At 41.3% G+C, this 19,084-nt stretch overlaps 1 protein-coding gene across 2 annotated transcripts in view; it reads right to left on the bottom strand.

Moving 5' to 3' along the window:
• The window catches only part of CHCHD6 (coiled-coil-helix-coiled-coil-helix domain containing 6), a 113,072-nt gene that overhangs the window by 30,538 nt on the left and 63,450 nt on the right, over positions 1 to 19,084 (bottom strand). For both annotated transcript variants that reach the window (XM_059823316.1, XM_059823317.1), the window contains one exon: positions 7,384 to 7,519. In XM_059823316.1, coding sequence (XP_059679299.1) covers positions 7,384 to 7,519 — 136 coding nt within the window. The remainder of the gene's footprint in view (positions 1 to 7,383; positions 7,520 to 19,084) is intronic.

The raw sequence follows: 19,084 nt of genomic DNA, 5'->3' as shown, positions 1-19,084 counted from the left end.
ATGTTATCTACACAGACATGTTCAGCTGATTGGTGAAGGCTTTAAATCCTATTAGCCCCAAGACCTGCTAGCAAAACCAGCTGATGGATAGCGTGTGGAAACGGCAAACCGCATGTAGCAGGAAACCATCCTGTGCACCCTCTGACCAACAAGGAACATAACAAATCTTTGGTTTCCCAGTTTGTCATGAAGACTTTGGCATCACTGATATAATTTCCGAAGTTATAGTCAAGTTGTCAGAGAATGGATCTAACATTAGCAAGGAAGTTATGGAAGTCAGGGCTATTTTGGAACTTCTTGGGAGTCTGAAGGCATTTGACCACTGACCTTGTGCTTCTAACCAGCAGTTGCTATCGATAGCAATTTTTGTGGATCTGTTTCAATCTAACTTCTGCAGCAAAACACATAGTTTAAAAATTGGAAATCAACTTCTTTCTGTCCAAGACTGCTTGGTCATCAGTCTCCCAGAATTAATCTGAGTAAGAATTTTCACTTCAAACTTGCCAACACAGTGCTACAAATCTTTTGTGAAAAAGTCTGGCATAAAACCAGCATGATGTATCACAACACTCTCTCACCCCCAAGCAACTATTTCCCATACTAGATAAGACTGAATACAGGCTACAGTTCTCAGGAAAACGCTGCCTAACACACCACACAGAGAGCACAGAGTTAGGAAAACCTGTTAGATACAGTAGATCCATGTAGGTCCCATTAATTTAAGCCAAAAGAGAAATAATTTTTAAAAAGAGAGAGAGAACAATACATCAGAGAAACAGATTCCATTTCTGATAGTGCTTGGCCCTACTTTGCTTGAAATTTTGATACCCAACTTCAAATGAGCCTTTCCAGATTCACCCACTCAAAGACCACATCACAGCATCAAGTCAGCTATGACTTCTCGTTCGTGACAGTATTTTTATTATAGAAAAATTTTTAGACTGCTTTTAAACAGGTTCAGGCAAACTAAGTTTTAAAACAAAAAAAGCTGTAGTACAGACCATATTTTAGATGTTATAAAATACCAAATAGTTCAACTTCAGGAATTTTAACAGTATTATGACTTCTTTCCCCCTTACAACAAAGTTGCCTTCAAAACCATCTGTCAAACATGCATATTTAGATTAACTTTACCTATAAGTGTATCTGAAATCAGAACCACCAAGCGAGAAATTAGACCCAAAGGCAATTCTGCCTCACTGTAACAACATCAAAAAAAACCAAACAAAAACCAGAAAACCACGGACTATGCATTAGACTGCTAGACAATAGATTGTTTTTGAGAAGACAAATGGGGTCAGAAGTCCTCCTTCCAGACCAGACAACGGATACAAGAACTTGAGAGGAAAAGGTCATGCAGGGTATGGACTAAGTATCTCTGGAAGAGCAGCCTTGAAGCAGAGCTAAACAAGATGGAAAGTTTTAAGCTTATTTATGCTCTTGTTTCCTTCAAAAATTACAGACTCCAGGAGGTGCCACATTTGGGCTTTACATGGACTGCAAACAGCAGACAGAGAGAGGTACTTGTTCGCGTGGGTTAGTAAGTGCTGATGACACACCAGGCTGTTGGGAACATCAGGGCTTCGTGAAGTGCAAATAAAGAACTTATGCCTCCAGTTTTGTAAATAGCAGGTATAGGCAGCAGCCATTTCCATTTTAAGTAGGCCAGCATTTTACTCTGGGACATGCCTCATATATTAAGATGGTGGTTTATGTCCTTTCAGGCAGTTCTATATTTTTAGTTTATCCACTGATGAACTCTTGAGGATATGAAGTGTTGTGTATGGACCCAAGACTCACCAGAACCAAGAACTGCTGCCTTAAAAATCAAATGATAACTGTTTCCATCCTTTATAATGAGAAGCAAAATATGGATCCTTTTCACCTTTTCAAATAACAGGTCAGGGTATGCTTGGGTACAGTTAATCCACTGCTGCTCTCCTCTGTGTTTACGACTAAACAAACAGCAGCTGCCTGCAGCTTGCGGCCTCTCCACCGACTCCCTTGTGGGGGCCATTTATTGAGTCATAAACTCCTCCGATAGTGTTATCACCACAGCATTTGCAAAAATAAAGGTTGGAAGAGAGAAAGATTAAAAAAAGAGAATTGACTTTACAGAGAAGGTAAGACAAACGCTTTGCAGATATGTTTGCTTTGAGCAAGGACCGACCAACAAAAAGCAGGGCAGGCATACACCTGGCTGAGGATGGCTGGGCATATCATCCTCCAGATATGAAACACAGATTTATCTAAAACTACAAAGCTGAATTTCAGAAAGCTCAGACTACGCTAAAGCCTTCCAAGTTAGATACATTACATTTCAAGTAGCATACCGTGTGATGTATCTCCTCGATGAGACTTCAACAGCTAAGATCTACCTCTGCAGAATCCTGGGGGAGGAGAGATCCTGGCATTTCTCAAGTACAGATACGGACCTCACTGTACCTGGCCAAAATTTTCTTCCCTCAGCCACACACGCTGACTGCTACTCTCTATCCCAGTAAGTACATAAACAATCTACAAAGCATTTTGCAATCCATCAGAATGGAAATAACTCCTTAACAAGAGCCTAATGATCCAGAATGATCAGAGACACCTGCAGTGCAGCCCATGGCATCCAATGCATCCCAAAGATGTTTCTCTTAAGCAGAGAGAGATTCAGGTTGCGGAAATGACAGCTCCCAGCAGGCCAAACTTCAGCAGGATCCAAAATGCTTGAGCAAAACTGCTCCATCAGGATGGGACACTGCATGATTGATTACCTGTGGCATCTTCTCAGCAATCTAGGTCACTGCCCACAGATTAGAAATAAACTTCCAGCAAAGTTGCAATGCTTTGCCATGTGTGCCACATAGGAACCGGGCTTTCACAGGGATCTCTTGGAAAAGTATGAGCAGTAAATTGACCACATTCCTTTCTATTACAGTCAACAGCAAAGGAGAATGCAGTCAACTCAAGGTTATGTTAAAAGTCTACCTCCGCTGGAATCCAGATAATCAGTGTTTTGCAAGGGCTTGTTTGCATAGCAGAGTGACTCACAGTAAAAAAGTGTGAATTTTCCCTGTACTTCCATTACAAACCCAGAATGTTCATATACAGAGAAGTTGCTGTACCATAAACTCACTCACCAGTTTATTGCATTATAATTTCCTTACGTAGACAAGCCCTAAAGCCTTCATAGAAGTAGGTTTACCTTTGTCCGTTATGACTAGCAGACTCATGAGAAGCTGGATGCAGAATAGGGAGAAAAGAATAGGGAGAAAGAGCGCAGAATTATGAATGGCTCCTAGCTCAATGTATACAGCTCCTATTGACAAGGGAATACATGTGTCTGAGTATGCAGCTCTTTATACCTTGGTTTGGCCAGGAGCTAGAGCACAAAAATTTCACCTTGGTCCTTCTGTGAGAGACAGGCACCTAGAGACAGTAAGAAAAAACACTTGGAAAGAAAGGGATACATGCTCTTCACTAAGAGACATTTTTCTGCACACAGTCGCAAGAAGCAGGTTCTGTTTGAAATCTCAAATCACATTAATATATGGTCACCAGAGGCCGTACTTTTCAAGCAGAGCTGGTTAGAGATTCCTCAGTATAACCACCAATTATGTAACAAATTAACCAACTAAAATTCGATGGAAATTCAGATTTGCCTACTGGTATGAACAGGATGCAAGGGAAGCAGAATGGTTCACAAAATATTCTGAAAAGTTTGCATGTGAGTGCATATTTGCAGGGGGAGGGAAGTAATTCAGTAATAGGACTCAGACTTAAAAAAAAAAATCATTTGTTTTTCCCTTCCATCTGGACTCAAAGTAAGAAATTACACAGATTTCCACTGCCCACTCTCCTTTTCCTTCCATACTCTCTTCTCATTGGCACGAGATAAAACCTAGGGGAAACAGCAGCAGCAATTTTCAATTCTCATTATCTAACGGCAGCAGTAGCTCTTGGTGAAACTTGCGGTCAATAAACTACAGGCAATTTTAAAAGACACAATGGGAACTGCCCCTCCCACAGCTGTCCCATTATCCCAGCTTTTATTAGATTTAAAGCCAGTGATTTTTACACTGTAGCTGAAGTTCTGCAGAGCCATGAAAACAGACCACCAGAAAAGATAAAACACTCCTAAATTAAACAGGAGACATTACAGTAACATACTCTAAAATCGGAGAGCTTCCACATAAGCAAAGCACAGGACACAGCAAGCAACCCAGAGCCTAAGTGCGCTGACGCCACTGCAGCAAGTCAATGGCGACACAACCAAAACTTAACATTCAGGATGGTATAAATGGCAAAGTTAGTGAGCAGGTTAGGCAGGGCAAGTTGAAAGCATACCAGCTACAAAGGTGGACAATCAGAGCAGGATCCTGCTCCCATAACTCTATGAACATCCCACTACAGGCATTAACATTGGAGTTCATGGTCGGGATATGCCTCACAAGCAGTAGAGAGAAATACTCACTTGTGGATGGCAATCCAGCTGACCTGTTTCAGACGACTTAGGATCAGATGCGCCATGCTCTAGCAGTGCCTATTTCTCTCCCTTGACTACAAAAGAAGCCCTAATGGCCAGAAAACATACAAAACAGGTAATGTCAGTTATATCCCTACCATGCACTGCAATAAAGTAACCTGTTCCAGTAAGAAGGACTGTACAGGAAAGGAGTAGAAAATAAATTTCAAAACTCGTTAAATGATTACCTGATATATTTGTCCGTGGGGCAGAAGTAACTGAGGGTGCATCTCAGTTCCTGGCTCAGAGATGTGCACAGCAATAGGCAAAGGGAAATGGGTACCCAAAGGAACAGTCTCAAACCAACACAGTAAGGGGGAAGATGCGAAGAATTATTCTCATCCACTGTAAGCTTTAATTTTCAGTCTAGAAATCTAGAGCTTGCTTTCTCTGAGTCTAATGTATACCATGCCCTGGAGACATTTTTACCAGCCATCAAAAGGAACTTGCAGAGAACCAGATGCTTCATTAAAGAATATTCACCAAGCCTTATAAAATCTTTAGTAAAAAGCAGAGGAAGAAATCACCAGCATGCAAGTGAGCTGAAATCACACATCCAGCTTTGATTACAACCTCCTGTACTGGAAAACAAATTGTGTTTTAAAAACAAAGGAAAAAAACCCCAAGAAATCAAGAGATTCTGGCCTCTCTTTCCCACATTCCTCCAACCTGAATTTCCTGAATGAGGAATGCGTGAGACAAAGCCATTTGGTAGGAGATGCTAATTTAAACCTAAAGAAAAATAACAGCTTAAAAGGGGAAGGGAGGAGGGAGTTTTAATGCTTCATGAAAAAACATGACAGCTTGTGATCGCTACATATATCTCAGGAGTCAGAGGACTCAGTAAGAGCAGTGAGGCAAATTGTCAGGGCTTGAGCTGTCCTGGGACAAAGGAAACTACAGATGTACTGCCTTACACAAGTTTTATTTGAATTTGTACTTGCAGAACCCTCTAGCGTGTATATCTAGCTGCAAGGTTTAGTTACCTATTCCTTAGTCTCTCTCGCCTCTTCCTAAAACATAGCAAGGAGATTTTCTGCCACATTGTCATCATCTACAGCAAATTAATGTCCTATACACTGCTCCTTCCAGGAAGTTTCTATAACAGTGGGGAAAAAATTTCTGAAGTTCACTGAACACTCTGGAAACCAAGACGATCCCCAGTTTTTTGTTTATAAAGAAAACCTACCAGAAAACCCCACCACCACACAAATCCAAAAAAGATCCAAGTTAACAGGAACTTTCACTGCCCTCTGCTGTTACCAGTCATTTAGCCTCCTATTTACTCTTTAATAATGCTGGGCTGGGGCTCAGGGCTGGCAGCATCCCAGCCCCTTTCTCAGGCGGGTTGGAGCCACAGCTTGCAAATATGCTTAAGTTTAATGCAATCTGTCTTCTTTGGTAATGACATTCCGCCCGCACTGCATGCAATAAAGATGTATTGGTAAATGCATTTGCTAAAGATATACTCCACTGAAAAGGCTACAAGCCTGATTTACAGGAGGCAAGGAGGAAGCATCAGGTAACGGAGGCTGGCAATAGATGAGCCGATGCTGTGCGCACAGCAACAGAGGGCATGGATTGTGCAGTGGCAGCACAGGCACTGCTTTACTTTAAAGCTGAGAAAGAAAAAGAAACCACATGTTTTGGGAGCTGGGGACTTTAAAGATATCAGAGAAAAGCCCTTTCCCTGGCAAGCTTTAACCTTGCTGATTTGCAGACATACAAAGACCTTCTTTGTAAACAGGAAGGAAAAAAATTCCACTAGGACTAGCAACAACATTTGGTCTAATATATCCTGACAATTTTCCCATCTCCTTCTGTCGGTCTTCTTCTGGGAGCCGGCTGGCAGCTTGTTTCATGTTATACTTAAATCAGGCATACAGCTTCCCCTCACAATGCTAATGCGACAGAGAAAGACTGCTTTATGAAATCGCTACCTCTCTCTCACCCTTTGCATTAGTAATCCCATGAGAGGAGTCTCAGTTTTCTCTTCCCAGAAGGCTCCGTCCTTTTCCTCAAATCCACCTCTAACACAGTCTCAGCACCTTTTGGAGAATTTTCTACCCCTCCCCCCAAAAAAGGGAAGCCTGTCCTTGACGGACACCTGACCCACTAAATTCTCACATGGGGAACAGCATCCTTTACATGTCAGACATCCCAAGCAGCAGCTTAGGTCTTACCACTCACTTTTCCCAAGACTTCATCCTAGTCGTAATGTCCAAACACTTCATTTTTCCCTTCTCCTTCACTTGTTTCAATAGCCAGAAATTCTTCCAAGCAGCCACTATCCTAAGGCATCAACAGAATCTACTAGGGCTCTGCATCTCTGAATGAAGGGCCATAAGGCTTGCTGGCCCCCTGCACAAGATGAACAGCTTTTAGGAGTGTGCAATTTTCTTAAGAGGCAGCAGCTTTGCCCAGTCAAGAAGCTTTCCTCATGCACAACGAAAGGAAGCAAGACCTCCAACTGGGAAGTCCCATCATGGGAGGATGTTTAGGGTCCATTCAAAATGTTGCCGACATCAGCAAAATGGATTTGCTTACCATTTGCAGACTACACCATCCAAGAAGGCAAAACTTGGGAAAATTATTGTGACTGACTTCGAAGCGTAGGCGCATCAGTGCTACTGTTTTGGCGGCAGCTCAGTATAACAGGACCTACTGATGGGAGTGAAGCTGGGGCATACCACAGTGTGACTGGGAAATGTGGAATGAATGTGGGAAAATGGATCCCAAAGAAAAATTGTCTCCTATGAACATTGCAATTAGACTAACAGATACCACAGCTCTCAAACACTTCCCAGAACAAAACACGGTGCAAAACAAGACAGCAAAGCCAGCAAGTACAACAGGGAAGCTTTTGTTACCTTCTGAGCTGCACTAACACAGCGCTGATACTCCTTAGCCAGCTCCGAGCATTTGAGCACTTCACGTTTGTTTTCTTGGTAGCACTTCAAAATTTCAGATTGCAGGCTTGCACAGACAGGATCAGTGCTCCTCCTCCTGCAGGGAAACCAAGCACAGAAAGATATTCAAAGAGTTTTCACCCACTTACGACAACTTTACCAGTGACACACATACTAATCTTGTGTTGGAGTCATCTAGTCCTAATAAACTGGTGGGAGCAGCAAACACCGAAGTGGGTCAAGTGATCAACAGTGTCTTTCAGCTGAAAAATCCAGAGTACTTAGCAGAAAGAAGGAACATGTTCTTTCTAGGTTAGTGTGAAAGGTTCTTTTACCCTTAGGTAAAACATCATCTCTCCTCTGCGGTCAGGAGAAAAAAAATCAGTTCCAAGAGGTTCAATGATTTCCCCAACTCACATTGGAAATCTTTGGCAGAACTCAGGAATCCTGGCTGGGCCTGCGCTAGATCTGTAACAGTCTGACAAGGAACTGAATGGACTTGTTGAATAAGCCGCCTCGATCTATTGAATTCTCATCTATTCAAGCACTTAAAAAATCCAACATGGTTGAAAGCACTGCAATTCTCCTAGTGACTAGAGAAAAAGGAATAATAGCAAGACCAGATATCTGTTTCTTTGTATTTCTGAAACAATTAGTACTCATAACCCATAAGTGGCATTGACAGCTACCCAAGAACAATTAGGGATGATGTTCTTATACTCTAATGTGCATGTGTACATATGGCACATCATCAGCAACAGTACCAATAAAGGGGAAGGTCGTTGTAAAACAATACCAGCAACAATGGCACAAACACAGTAACAACAGTGTCATCAGCTGCACAGACAGGCAGACACAAATTGCAGGAATTTGCAGCACAATTGCCATGGTATGTTTTACCAGAGAACAAGAGAACATATGCTTAGGTGTAGCAATCCTCAGATGCCGCCTCCTAAACCATAAATCCATTTAATTCCTTGCATTTTCTGCCCCAATATTCTTAAAGATATCTGTGCCCAAATATCAAACGCACCTCTTCCTTCCAAAGCACTTGATTCTACAGGCAGGCGTTAATGCCATGCTACGATGTATTCATTTCCACAGTAACAATAACGGGCACTCATTCAGCAACAGGGCTTCAATAACCAGGCAGGAGGAAAACATGACCTGTTCCTGGGCATGTCTCATTCTCTCAGGTGGAACAGATTTCTAAAGAAACATGAAATCTTAAACCAAGATCTTCTAAAAGCTTTTGGAGGGCTCAGATATGAGTTTCCAAATCATGCTCATTTTTATAAGGTGCTTAGGAAGGCAAGTGGAAGGACCAAAAGGAAAAAAAAAATTCTGTCCTTTCCATATGAGCAACCTGGTAGCTCCCTCAAAATAGTCTGGTTGAGACATACTCCAAATGATACTTCTTCAGTCCTCAGTCCTACTGCCAACATACATGGACAGACTAAGAATTTATCAGCAGCAGTATGACAGCCACACTCTAAAACACTGAGGTTTGAATCAGAAACCAAAGATACTACAGAGGCTTCTTTTTCTACCTCTTCACTCATCTTACAGCCTTTGGAAGAAACTTATTCCATGCACAGTCCCTAGAGGCTAGTGTGCATTTCTAATTTCTATGTTCTATAGCAAATCACCTTTAAAGCCTCTAAAAATCCATATTCTAAAAAATCTTCAAATTTTAGAATAGAAAAGAACCCAGGGAGAGCTTCAGAAACTCATAATGTTGGCATTTTGCTTTGTCACTAACTTTAATATCACTCTAATCAAATCAGTGAGACTGTGGAAACGACACCAAACAATACCAGGTCAGGAAATACCACCAAATCCCTCAATTCATTGAAAAAGTTAAGACTTTTAAAATTAGGTTTTTTAAACTCAGCCAAGTTAAACTGAAGGGCATTTTGTAATTTTCATGAAGAGAGCTGGAAAAGCAAAAAGGTACAGCATGCCACAAAACAGTCTGTATTCCTCTGAACTGAACAATATGGTACAAACACCTCAAAGAAATACTTAGAAGAATGCTTGATGTTGCTGTTGTCAACATGGAGAGCTATAGGAATCGTGCCTTTTTTTTTGTCTGTTCCTTCACTGTCCCTTCTATGGCATCAGTCTTCGTTGCCTAGAGTAAATATAAAGCTAGGACCCATCTGTGGACTCAGACAGCAGTGCAAAGTCTGTGGCCCTCTTCTTTAGGAGACACCTTGGTGCTCAGCCCACAGCACAGAGGGCTATTTAAAAGCCACGCAGTTGTGAGCGAGAAGCCACAGAGTGAGTGTTGCAGCCTAAAGCCTACCAGAAGCAAGGGGTCAATCAGCACAGAATGGCATGCATTGCCCAGCGAGTACCTAAATCAGCATTCATACATGCCACTTCCCACAACACAGAGAGGAGTTATTGGGTGCCAGGTACCCAGAATCATAACAAGAATATTCCCTTTTATTTCTTCGAAATAAAATCTCAAACTGTGGTTATGCATCAATTGCACCAGCTTCTCAAAACAGATTTAGAGAAACTAATCAACGTAACGCAAAGTTGGTTAAGGTAATTATCAATACAAATTACACAAACCAATACATTAGTGCATTCACAAGTGAACTGGAAATTCAACAGAGCCAGTTAAATCCTACTGAGAATGACATTTCACTTTGGCGCGGGAAGCTAGCGCTGCTCGGGAGATAACTGTCACTGTGCCCCACCATGCAGTGTGATCTATGAAACGAAGGGACAAGAAGTAAATGTGAGCTCACCGTAAGGAAGCATATCCTGCAGAGACCAAGAGTACACAAGTCACCCACGTCCAGCAGACTAGTTCTTGTACCCATCTGGACTGAAAAGGAGTATCTGAACTGCTTTGGTGAACAATTGCTTGAGGAGCTTGCCTCCTAGCACAGCAGTCACTACTCATGTCCTATCTGACTCAAAAGGATGCCACTCTCCTGTCCACATTAAGTATCTTAACTTCAGGTTGCAGCATTTCCACACAAGTAGGAGCTACAGCCCTATACACCAGTTGCACCTTACAGTTGTCTGGCTTTACTTGTACATATCTGAAAGGAAAAGGAATTAAACACAAAAAACCCGATGGAGACCAGCAGCGTCTAACTACAAACATCTCTGTTGAGTTCAATGGCACATTGACTTCCAAAGGAGGTGGACCTTCGTCAACTATCTCCCTTCAACCTCAGCCCAGCTTCGAGGGTGATGGCACTAACCTCCCTTTAGAAAAATTCATCTTCTGGACACTCCACTACACTGCTCTTGGTAAACGTCTCATTGTTTTGAGGGTTTTTATTATTGTTTCTTACACAAGAAGGGGGAAGGAACATGGTGGAGCAGGGATGAGGTTTGAATACATAAAGAGCACAAGACTAGTATGCTTTGACCTTTCTTCTAAAATGGGTCACAGTTTTAAGCATAATATGCTATCACCAGAAAAGGTAGACAATTAGCCTCTGTCTAAAATGAAATGCGTTGCGATTGCTACCGCTCCTATCAAAACAGATGTAAGAGACTCATTTATAGCAGCTAGGGAAAAGGCAAGAGAGAAAGGCTGGGCTGGGAGGGGCTAGGACGATACCCGCATACAGGCAATTATGGGAGATGAGCTCTGACAATACCTTGGAAATAAATACAGGACATACAGAATATGAAAGATTAAACCAGTAACACTCGCTCTCATCTGTTTAAAGGAAGAGGAAAGGAGAAAAGATGACAGGTGGGAAAAAGGAAAGGATGAATCTAGAAATAAAACTTGGTAGCAGTGCCTCCCCCATCATAGTGGGGAAAGAAACCTTTGCCTTGCCACTGTTCAATGGGAAGGAAGGCTACGTACACATGAAATCCACAATTTCAGATCTTCCTCTCCCCCTCCCATGGAGGGATCTAAATCAGGTCTTTGTCTGGAAAAGAAGGGAGAGGTTTTCTTAAACTGAAACAAAGGGCATCCTTCTCTCTATTATCCCTTGAGGTAAGACAGAACGAGCATGATCTTGCTGCATTTTGACACATCGAGAGTTACCAAATCCTCTCTATCACTGCATATTCCCTTTACTTTATTTAATAAATGAAATCTCATCAACTTATCCTTCTTCTATTATCACTGCTGACATCAATCTGATAATATTGGCTTGGCGTGGAATCGTGCTATTATATGTCCTCTTGATATTTAATTTAAGAGAAGCGTCTGCAGTGGGGTGAATATGTGAAGCAAGCTTTTTATTACTGGCAGCAGTAAGGACGCTGGGACTGAATTAGACATTCATCTTAGTCAGGGCCAATCTAGTGGCTCAGAAGAGGTTTTCTTCTTAACCCTCTCCTAACTGTTCAATAGCGGCAGGTAACGGCTGTTCCAGTCAATAACTGCATTCATTTCTCTTGGCAAATTCATTTCTACATGGATATAAACCCCATGAAGAAGTGCTGAGTGTCTGGGAGGTTAAAGCAAGGTTCTTGAGAATTTCCATCATAAGCTCTGCGACAGTAGGAAAAGTGCTGGTCTAAATGTCCATCAATTAATCAAGAAGCAACACAGCTTCCAAAGACAAACACACAAACTTACTGCAAGAAGCGATTAAGGCAGTATCATCAGGATACAGACCCCATAGACAGAAGGTTTCAAACACAGCACAATGGCTACTAGATAGTTGCTGCTGACAGGTTCCCTTTTTGGAAGAATTATGGACTCAGTATTAGAAAGCAAGGGAAAGCTGGAAGATCTGTATGTATTTGCTAGTCCTTCCACCCAGCTGAAAAATCAGACTAGCCAAGCAGAGATACAACTTTAATGGTTTAGGACTTGGCAGCTCTTTAGACTACTGCAAAATCAGTAACTCCACAGTGAGTACTACACCATCACTTGGCTTTACCGGGTAGAACAGCAATTCCAGATAGAGTTAAGAGCAAGATCCTCTTTTTACCTTTTACTCTGGGAAACCATTCAAGCTGAGAAAAAACTCGAGATAGAGACTGATGGTATCTAAACCTATACATTTAGATACCTCTGCTCAGAAAGGGAAAAACAAAGACATGCAGGGTCCCTCATATAAGCCAACTTTAGAGTAGCTAGCTCCAGTACACAGCTGCAAGCAGCAACCTAAATGGGGCAGCAACCTGGAATTTCCTGTGGGCTGCAAAATCCAACAACTGGATTAGCTGCTTTCTGCTGCATTATTTGACTAAGACCAGTGTCTGAGCTAACTTGAGCAAATCACATTAGTCACCACTGTCACTACAGTGCAGACAGCCCCAGAGGTCAGCAATGAGGTGCGCGGGCAGCACTGCAAGCAAAACCCAGGGCACACAGCAGCAGTTTCTACATGTCAGGAAGGAATCAGAGACATGTCATACAGTTGGTTAGCATGTTTATATATCCAGGGTACATTATGCGCGTTTCAGACTAAGCTCAGTGATGCTTTGGCCACATAAATGTGGTGTGCCGCCATGCTGTACTGTACATATATAAAAACTGGTAAGTGGTTAACTGACCTGTAAAACTGCATTCTCCCTGGGGTAGCAGTTGGCTCTGATGGCTTCTCTTTAACATGTCAGAAAAATAACTCCAGACAGATGCAATACACTGCACATAGAAAGGTTCCATCCTCTCTCATTATTGCATCCTTGACATTTACAGCAGAAAATTAAACACAATTGAAGCATTTCATTCACATATAACAAACTCATCAGCACAGAACAAACAGCCAGGAAAGCTAACTTTCAGCATAGGCTGCAGGATGCTGCACTACCACAAAGCAAACACTATGGCCTCACTACAACCTATGAGATTCCCTGATCCTGCACGTCAGCTTGACAACGTGGCTTGAATGAAAGAGGGAAGAGTCATGTTGCAGCTGTTTGGCAAGAGAGATAAGAGATGGAAGAAGCTTAATAGATTATCCAAAAATCTACCAAAAATTCAGTAATATTTAAGCTACATAACCTAGCACAGTGTAAACAAACTGCAAGTCTCATGAGGGTAAACTAATGTGATCAGGAAGGAAATATTTCTGATCAGCGTCATGTATTCAAAACACTGCTTATCAGGCTTTGCCACTGATCTAGATGGAATACAAGGCTTGTAGAAGTAATATATTGTGTAGCGTAGGAGAGGATGTACTAAAAGAAAAGGTGAAACCTCGTGACAATTTTCATGAGAATGGGGCACTACCTCCAAATCTCAGCTGAAGCAGTTGTATTCCTGTCTTTCTAAATCCTTCCCATGTGCCTTGTCACATTGTCTGTCTGCAGCACACTACTGCACAGCTGCAGTATTTCCCCTCTCTCTTTCTCCCCCTTGACTGCTGCATTTCAATAACAAGTCACCCGATTCTCTTTTTCCCTACCTTGTCCATGGAAGTGCCTAATGAATGCATATTTATAAAGTACTATGAGTTTCTGGATGACTCTGTGATCCCACAAAATTTGTCACTCAAGTACTTTCCAATCTCCATTTCTGTTTTGACAGCTTGTTTGAAGCTGCCACACAATTCCCCACTGCAATTTGTGCACTCAGTGCACCCTTGTCCTTTCCAGGACAGATACCTCCTTTCCTTCTGATCACAGATACGCAGAAGCTGTTCTGAAATCTTCTCCTGTGTAAGTAATTAGATTCTATCACTGAGAACAAATGTTAACACAAATGTCCAAATCTCAAGTGTCAGCAACTTGTTGTGTCACTGTACTGCATTCAGTGAAAACAGCCTGACCCAAACACATTTTCTTCAAAGAAACCCCCCAAACCCATACTCTAAAACATACAGATTGAAGTGGAAAATAACTCAAATTTAGCAGTTCTCCATAACAAGCTCTAATTTTGGAAATCCAACAACAATCTCTCCACTTCAGTGATGAAATTGATGCAAAGAGATTGTGTGACCCATCCAATGCTGGTTCCAGCTCTCTATCTTACTTACTCCAACATACCACAAACTCTCCTGTCCTCCTACATGGTTTATCCTCAAACACAAGCAGTCATTTCCCATTTGGCCAATGGGTCATCCTAAAAGACTTCAATTTATACTTCATCATGCTTTGCCAAGTGCAGTTTCAACCAAATTTAACTGGCTTCCTTAGCACCCCATAAGCTGCAGGCACTGGGGTTTTGGTGGTAGGCTGTGGGTCTTTGGGGGAGGAGGAGGGTAGTAACATGCAAAATACTGTACAAAACCATATAAAATTAAATGATCCCTATCCTACTGAACCTGCAAACGCAATAACTAATCATTCCTATTAGCATTCTGCATGGCAGATGGCAAGTGGTTTGGAATAATGAGAGACTTTTCCCCACAAGTGGATAATTCCAATGTACATTTGGATGTAAATTCTTTACTGATTATGATGGTAGAATACTGAGTTACAAGAAACTGCCAGTTTGGAAGATGAAAGGAAAACTACTGCCTCTTCCTTCACTTGCCAAGAGATACAGAAGTTAACAGAACTGGATCTCCTGCCCACAAAGCCATGCACCATTTTTTCCAAAGATGCCAAGCTACTAAAAGTTGACTAGCAAAGATGAAGAGCCTAAAGTTAGCAGCAAAACGATCTCTGGAAGCCAAGCAGGAATGAGTCAGAATCTTTTTGCTGGAAGGAGTTCTCTGAATCAGAAAGGAAGCTGGCTCAGCTCCCACAAGGCAAAAAAGCAATATAGCAAGCAATAACTGAATCTGAAAACAACACACAGCCCAACAAGTGACCCAAATAGGGATTTTCTTTCTTCACATAAAAAAACAACATCTAAAAACTGGTTAAGATCTCAGGTCAGGAAGGGAATGCATGCAGCTTACAGAACGTATGCAGCACTGGCCCTAAGAATAGATGGGTTGTGGTAGAGCTATAATGTCCAGAAGTTAGCTGGGGAACTGCCTGCTGGGAACATGCTGGGCCTGTATTCTTTGTTGGTCTATTAAACCCCTCCCCAAAAAGTATTCTAAAGAAAGTAACTGAAGATGTGAGATATGCTGATTTCATATAACCACAAGACACGAGGGACAGACAGGTTCGGTAAATTTTTCCTTTGTGAGATGATCTCGTGATGATGTCAGACTGCTACTTAAATGTTCTTTTAAAAAGAAAACCCTGACCACTCATATGAACAGCAGTTACTTTTCTAAAATGCCACTAAGCACTGTACTAGGTCCCTACAGTTTACACCAGACTACACAAAGGGGTATCAGTGACAGACAAAAATATGAGTTGATTAGTATATTCTGCACTGACAGAGTGGCATATCCTGCTAAAGATGCGGAAACAAATTTTGAGAGAAGAATGAAGCTGCCATCATTAAAGTTCAGGTGGAATCTGAAGCTAAACATTCACCTTATTAAAAAAAATTCTGCCCACATACTCTAATCTTCAAAACCACAGTGCCCCCTTTTACCACGCTCTGCAATTTGCTGAGTACTGACTCTGCAAGACCCCCATTATGCAGTTACTCATCCCCCCGAGAACGTCAATAATGGTGCTTTCAAAGAACATACACAAAGCCTTGAAGTCTGTTTTTGGGAGGAAGTTGGGATTTTTTTTTCTTTTCTGATTTAAAATAAATATTATAATAGCAAAAGTCCTCAGAAAATTGAAAAAATCCTCATAAAAATAATTTAGATAATATGGTTTTCAGTTTGGAAAAGAGCACATGAAACATCTCAGGTGAGTTAATGAGACCCATGCCTACTTGAGGCTGCTCCATCATGCTGTTAGTGGCATTCGTAGTCAGCACAATGCTGAGAAGTTCTCTGAAGAAACAATATTCATCCCTGAACAAGCAAGTGACCTTGTCTTCCAAATGCCACTTTTTTTGGCCAAATTAGTTACAGTTGTGATTGGTGTGGTATGTGTATGTCCCAGACAGGCAGGCAAGAGACATCTCCGGGACTAACAAGGAAAAGAAAAGGATAGGAAGGAAGAACCAACCCCAGCAAGCTCCTCTCACAATAGGCTGAGTACCACCTGATCTTAAGACTCCAAACACTGATGGGACTCCATAGTTTCGAAACCTATTTTATTAGGAGTAACTTCATGAACTATCAAAATCACACCAAATAAATAAATAATAAAATAAAGTCATTGAAGGCTAGTCTAGTCTGATGGCAGAGGTGGTTCTTCTCTCCCTTTATAAGGGAGGTAAGGATCTCAACCTCTCATCAGCCAACAACATCAAACACCACCAACATCATCTGTGCAGAAGGACCACCATGATGGAAGGTGTCCACAGCCATCCTGCCACAGTCCTTATTCTCTCAGAAGGTGGAGATACAGAAGCTCTGACCTACAGAAAAAAACTATTTCTCTCCTCAAATTTCCCCCGCTGGTACTTGCCTTTGGTCTCTCCCATCATCCCTCCATCACTCCAGGAGGAAACTGATTCAACGGTAAGTAAAGACATTTTGCACAGCACGTATAATCCAGAATCAGGAATACAATTACTGTTCAAAATAGCAACATTGCCCTTGAAATCAGTTGCTACTGAATTAATGACCAGATTGTTAGGAGTGTTACCTCAACTTTGCCTTAGGCTGCTAATTAGCAAACAAGTCATTAATTCACTGGTAACAAGTGGTTTCTCAGGCATTATTGCTTCTGACATCTTTAATTCACCACTTTTTTTGGAAAGCTTCCACAGACAACTTCAACCTCAATCCTCTACAAACCAACCCTGTGCCACTACCACCAGCTCACTATACAACACACACACCAGAAGAGAGAAGCAGAAAAATACAGCAGGAATAAGCTGAGCTGGGTCACTAACTAATATTCATTATACTTTCCCAACTCAAGCCAAGGGCAGCGGTGGGGGTGGGGATGACACACCAAAGACACAAGAAGTTCAGGACTTTGGTGTGGACCTGTCATTACATCTAAATACACAATAAAATACTATGAAACCTGGAGAAACCTTGCTTCTGCCATGGTGTGCAGTGGAATATGTAATTCCCAATCTGAGGGCAGAGATCTGCTTCTATTTTCACTGCATTCTCCATGATAAAGAGCTTTGAACTGAAATATTTCATGTACTCTGATGCACAAAGTATGTCTGAGGTTTGTTTTAACAGCTGCACAAATATCCGTGCTTTTGACAACAATCTGGATTTGGCCTGCCAACAAACCCTGATCTAAGCGTTTTATAATGGCAGCATTACTACAGAACACAAGTGCTTTCCATGTAAAAATCGATAGCAATAGAAACATTCCTAATAGACTGCATGGAGTCTTTGGCACCTCTTCCTTTGCTATTCCAGTCTTTGCTATTCAGGTCTTATTTTATAAATTCCCAAGTTCTACCAATGTACCTCTGAAGAAACGCTCTTGCAATTTTGAAAATATTTATTAATATTTTACACCAGTTTTTCAGCACTAACAGAACTGCAATCTCAGTTCATTGGACTGATTTATTAGTTATCCCTCATCATTCATGATATCATCATGCAGATGATACTGTGAACACTAGATTAGAACATCATTTTATTAACTAGGCAAAAGGAAAGCCTTATTTAGAAACAGCATCTTGGTAATCCCCAAGAACTGAACTTCAGAAAGAAGATTCGACAGCTTGGATAGAGCATACAATCTAGTGAATTTTCAAGATTTAAAATTCAGTTCAAAAAAGAATAATCTGCCCCAACTGGAACATTTACACAAATCCGTTACACATATTCAACTTCTATTACCACACACATATTCCTAAAGCAGTAGGGGAACATACCTTGCTTGGAAATCAATGCACTGGTACAAACAGTTGCTTAACAACAGGCCTTCCAGAATTCGTAAAGAAAATGTTTACAGGCTAATGTAAATGAGTGAAAACCTTCGTGAAGCAGAACTGAAAATGATTAGAAGGTTTTTCTTTCAGTAAAATTCACACCATGTAAAATGACACAAAGTCAAAATTGACCCATCTACTCTTTTAAAATGACACAAAGTCAAAATTGACCCATCTACTCTTTTACCCTCTTTTGAAATAACTTTGGGGAAACTCATGCCTTATAGTCTCTTACAGCAATACCCCAATTTCCTACTAAGAGCAACTTTATAAACGTGACAAACAGCAAAGCTTTGACTAGTAACTCTTCTCTTTGTGTAAAGACTACATAAAACAGACTCAGCGCAGACAGAAGTAAGAAAAACTAACACAAACCAAGCACTGAGGGAAGAACAGGGCTGGCATGGAGCCCAAACCATTTTTTGTAAAGGTACCTTCATTGCAGGGCACAGAAGTACTATGTTGAGATAAGGCTGGGGATGAGCTCCCAGCAGTAATCAGTTTTTTATTCCTGAAAACTCTTAAATTCCTATTGCAGAGGCTATTAATTTCAACATTGAATTAATCATTTATCTAATCTAATGATAGGAGAAATCCCAGAGCAATTTTGTTTGATAACTATGATGTCTTTACCCTTCTTCTCCTTGGGTGTCACGGCTGTCCACATAATAACTATTTCAGAGCTCGACTCCTGGGCACAGCCCTCTGTTGAAATACCTGAGGCCTCGGAGTAAATTTCAAGATTAATAAACTCAAGTATCAGCATATAACTATCTTACAAACTTCCCAGATCTACACAAACAAAAATAAAAGAAGAAAAAAAGTCAGTTCCTCAAGGTTCCAGTTAGTGTTGCCGTTTTAATTGAGGGGCCATCAGCCTCATAAAATTTGTGCAAT

The sequence above is a fragment of the Gavia stellata genome, chromosome 12 (genome assembly GCF_030936135.1).
Source record: "Gavia stellata isolate bGavSte3 chromosome 12, bGavSte3.hap2, whole genome shotgun sequence".
In the NCBI taxonomy this organism is placed as follows: Eukaryota; Metazoa; Chordata; class Aves; order Gaviiformes; family Gaviidae; genus Gavia; species Gavia stellata.
Note: the sequence above shows the minus strand (reverse complement) of the source record. Positions and strands in the feature narration are given on the sequence as shown.